General features: G+C 43.3%; 1 protein-coding gene across 5 annotated transcripts in view; it reads left to right on the top strand.

Annotated features, from left to right (window-relative positions):
- Window positions 1-4,567, top strand: part of TSNARE1 (t-SNARE domain containing 1) — a 391,207-nt gene that overhangs the window by 97,701 nt on the left and 288,939 nt on the right. For all 5 annotated transcript variants that reach the window (XM_057368790.1, XM_057368789.1, XM_057368787.1 and 2 more), the window contains one exon: window positions 415-537. In XM_057368790.1, the coding sequence (XP_057224773.1) occupies window positions 453-537 (85 nt within the window). In that variant the 5' untranslated portion in view covers window positions 415-452. The remainder of the gene's footprint in view (window positions 1-414; window positions 538-4,567) is intronic.

Consider the following 4,567-nt stretch of genomic DNA (forward strand, 5'->3'; position numbering starts at 1 on the left):
AATTGTCTCTTTTGAGAGCTCATCAGGGCTGTGGTGTGATGGATAGACTCCAGCCAGCTGTGTACTGGTAATATTCCAGAAAACAGCATTACCTTTTTTTTGATCAAGTGCTTAAGTCTTTGCCTTCCAGCTCAGGATCTCAAAGCACTTTATGAACAGCGAGGAGTTAAAAGTTGCCCTTTATCAGCAGAGAAAATAAGACACAGGGAGGTCAAATGACTTGCTTGCCCTCGAGATCATTTGCAGCCCAGAAGACCTGGATTTTAGTGCTTTTAATTTTTTTTSCAGGTGGGCATCCTGAAGTTTGGAGATTGCCCTGTATATTTTCTTTGYCTTTCTCCTCTTTTTTCTTAGACTWTTGGGGTTTAACTGACTTTTAACAGGGCTGTGTCTGTCTTTTTCTCTGTGTTTTAGGTCTGACGTGTAATCCCGCATCCATCACCATCCAGAAAATGTCTTATGGATCCATTGATGGGAGTGGATTTGGGAGCAGGAACCCATTTGGAGGCCCTTCGAGACAAGGCTATCAGCCTCTGGGTGAAGTATTGATCCCTTGCTGTAATTTATTCCCCCTGAMTCCCTGAGAACTGAAGTTTGACTCGCTCAGGTTCAGTGTGGCCGCTGTACAAATATCACACCCTCACCAGGGGTCATTTCTGACACAGATTTTCAAAGGTGAAAACCAAACTTGTTGAGTTTGATTTGTGTTATTGAGGCCCTGCATCTCACTGTGCTCASGATTTGAGGCTGCAGCATGGGAGAGCAGCACTAATGAGGATTTTKGAGGAATTTTGGGGGTCCAGAAGGAGAAATGCAGAATATTCTCTAAACTGGYTGGTGTCTTTTCTCATCTCCCCATCACCTCAACAAGAAGTTTGTCTCAGTGGTTGTTTTAGGGCTGGCTGATGGTGGGAGTAGATGGGAAGATGCACAAAATGCTGTGCTTTCCCAGCGAACAACTTTGCTGTGGAAGCTGCTTGAATCTGGGAAATGTGCTTGGATGGGGCACGCACGGGATCAAAAACTCACTCAGGAAATGCTGAAACCACAAACAGTGACTTGCAAATGGCTGTGGATTCTTTCTTTGTGTCATTTTTTTTAGGCAGAGGCCAGACCAGCTGTAAGGCTGATCTGGGCTTATCTAGTCTGGCTTTGAGCGAGTCTTTTAATGTGGAATTTAGCCTTCATTTTCTTCCTGGGTCTGGCTTCCACTGGAAGGTGAGGCTCTGGTGTGTTCCAACCTTGGCAGAAACCTCGGGAAAGGGGCTCCTGTAACATGGCAAAAGGCTCTGTTTTCATTTTTTTTTTCACCAGGGAAGAACATCACCTATTTCTCCACTTGCCTTTGATTTCAACTGGGCCATTCATTGACACAGCCTGGTTTGGTGTTCATGTTTTGAGAATTGCAAACATTCTTTGGGAAGTGATGCTTTATTTTGCAAATATCTGTTCTCCCTGGATGGAAATATTTAAAAAAAAAAACAAACCCATACAGGTTTCTCTTGGGTTTCTGTTTTCTTGTAAATTTGGGGTTTAATTTTGATTTTTTTTTTTCTTTGAACAGGAAGAAGGTATTGAAGTAAGTACGAGTTCTCTGTGCAGTTGTAAAAAACGTATTTTTAGGCTATTCTACAAGGCAAAATTAAAGCCATAAAGGCAAGGAAGAATAGGATACTTGGGCACAATCAACCATAAAAAAAGAGAATTGAAGTGTGGACTAGACCAATGATGACTTTCAGTGCATTGTAGCTTAGGTYAAAAAAAAGAGTATTTATTGTGCTGTATGAAAAAAAGGCTGTTTAAAATGCAAATTCACAGAATAACTCAAGACACTTGAAATTTCTTGATATTTGAAGGATCCCTCATTATGCCCAGCTTGCCCATGGCTTGGCAGTTGGAGCTGTGATGCTGAAGCCACACTTAGTGGATGGCAGAGAGGAGCTGGTGTGGAAAAATCAGCTTTTTTTGGAATAGCCACTGAGTGTTGGCTGCCCAGCCAGAGCCTGTTGATGCTCTGGATTATGGCTGGGAGTTGAGTGCTGGTTTTTCTTCCAGCCTTGTACACATCCTATCCGGTGACATCGCCATGGACACTTCTCCAGGGTCTTCCAGGGTGGATTTTCCCAGCCTGCCTAAATTGTTTGGTCCCTTAACTAAACATCCTTGTGAAAAAAGTTTTCAAGGAGAGGGACTTATTTATATTGGGGATGTTTCCTTTCTGTGAGTCTCAGTCAGAAGTGGGTTYYTTCAGCCTTTAGAAAAGRAGGTTTAGGGGAGATCTTMTCACTCTGTCCCAGTGTTTAAAGGGTGGTGACAAATGAGGTGAAGTCTCCCTTTTCACATGGAAAAGAGAAGGGGTAATGGGTRCAAGTCACTCCTGGGAWGATTCAGTTAYCAGAGACTCAGACAAGTGGAAAATTTTTTGCAATTAGAACAATCAGCTTTTAGAGTAATCTCCTCAGGGAAGTGGTGGATTCCTGAATGTTGGACAGTTTTAAAGTTCAGTTGGATAGGGTGCTGGGCCATCTTGTCTGGGCTGTGYTTTTGCCAAGAAAGTTGGGATCAGATAATCCTCGAGGTTCCCTTCCAACTCCACATCCTGTGATTCTGTTCTGTCCTCATCTGAGCCTGCATCCCTTCATCACGGAAGACTGACCCATGAGATGCCTTTTGTCATAGCATCCCCAAATATTGCCATTAATTAAGTGTCAGGAGAGGGTAATGCTGCACAAATTATCTGCCTCCTGCTCCTGGACGATGGATGACTGGTTTGCTAAGAAAAGCTGCCTTTTKCATTAGATCATGGAACAAAGGAGCGTGGCCTTCCCGTCAGCGTCTGTGTGTCTGCTCTCAGAAGGGGCAGACCTTGATGGGAATGTTCTGTGTGTGCTTTAAACCTGTCCCTCTCCTTATAAATAATAAATAAATAAATAAAACCAGGTGTCCCTGCAGGTAGTTAATGGCCAGCAGTGGCAATATTCAGATATCCAACAGAAAACCCTCAGATACTGCAGCAATAAAAGTGATGGATCTGCTTCCTCTGTAATATAGAGAGCAAAGAAAAAGGGGCTTAGGGTTTGTTTGGTTTTGTTTCCTGAAGGGTGATATTACCACGGGGATTTCCTCTGTCCTCGGGCATCTGTTTGTCTTGGCTCTGTTTCTTCTATGCTCGATCCAAATAAGCTGCCAGGATGGAAAAGTTTAATTATTTGAAGGTGATCCCCTTGGCTCTGGGCTGATGTGATGATGGATGGACTCACAGCCCATCCTCAGGCCACCTGGATGTTAACCTTGCTGACTAGCCTAATTAGAGACAGCTACAGACTTCACCTGCAGCAATTTTGGGAGGATTCCCAAGACAATGGTTTTGGCAATTTGGTTTGCCTTGGACACCTTGGTGTCAGAAAGCTGTAGCTCAAACTGTGGTTTTGATRGTGGATATCCAGGATTTCTCAGGGAAAACAAAAACAAGTGTTTGTTGTTCGGTTTTTAATTTTCTTTTTAAATATTGGCAGGTTTTAGGAGGAGAAAGAGAGAAGCTCAGCAGAGCTCAGATGTTCTGTAGCCTTACCCAAGGAGCACCCTGAGGTGTGTCCCAAACAGGATCACCAGGATTACCTGGGCTAGAGCATTTGGGGTTTGGTTGCCCCACAGCCACTGAAGGACAGCCAGGAGTGGCAAGGGGAGGCATAAACCGTGTCCCTGCTTTGCAATTGGGATTTACAACCTCTTCCAACAACAGCTTTTCATATCCTCATTCTGATCCCCAAAATCAGTGTACAAATCCCATGTTCCCCTGTGTCCTTGTAGGAGCTTCTCTGGACATCACGTGGACATTGGTGTTGCATGGACAAATTGRAAAGCAGGTAGCAGAAAATTATTATTTCTGGCTCTTTTTAAGTTTAGGCCTGAGAAATTGGAAAGATTGACTTCAAAATGTTATTTTTTAAGTAATGTGACATGTGTAAGGTAAACAGAGACCAAACACTGAGCAGCAGGAGGAATTAAACCTTGGAYTCTCACTATTTTGATGTGTGCAAGCTGCACTCTCTCCTGTGTTCAATCTGTCTTCCCAAAACCGTCTTTTTGTGGGGAAAATGAACAAAACCTGCTTTACAACGGGAGGCATATAGGTCAGAGAATTTAAATGGTTTGGATTAAAATGCCACAAGGCAGGAAATTTTTAACACTGMTTTTATTAACCTTACTGTAACCTGGACGTTAAATGCCAGCTCTGAAAAGGTGAGGTTAATTTCATATTCCAGCAGTGCATTGCTTCCAGGTGAGCTCAAGGGATTGCTGGGTCAGTCCTTCATTTTTCTGTGACTTCATTTAGACCATTTTCCCCTCAGTTTCTCCTGGAATTTTTGTGTGGGACAGGGGCCAGGGTTGTACTCAAGATATGTCACACGTGCCTCTTTCTCCTGGTTGGATAAGGYTGGTTATCTTGTCACTGAACAAAATGAGATTGTTCCCTGCGAGTTGTCCTTGGCACTGTTCTCTGGGTATAAATCACCGAATTATCATTTCAATGCTTAGCAATTGTTAAATGATTTTTTCTAGCTGG

Source organism: Malurus melanocephalus, unplaced genomic scaffold, assembly GCF_030028575.1.
Source record: "Malurus melanocephalus ecotype Western Australia unplaced genomic scaffold, MMel_1.1 scaffold_97, whole genome shotgun sequence".
Lineage (NCBI taxonomy): Eukaryota > Metazoa > Chordata > Aves > Passeriformes > Maluridae > Malurus > Malurus melanocephalus.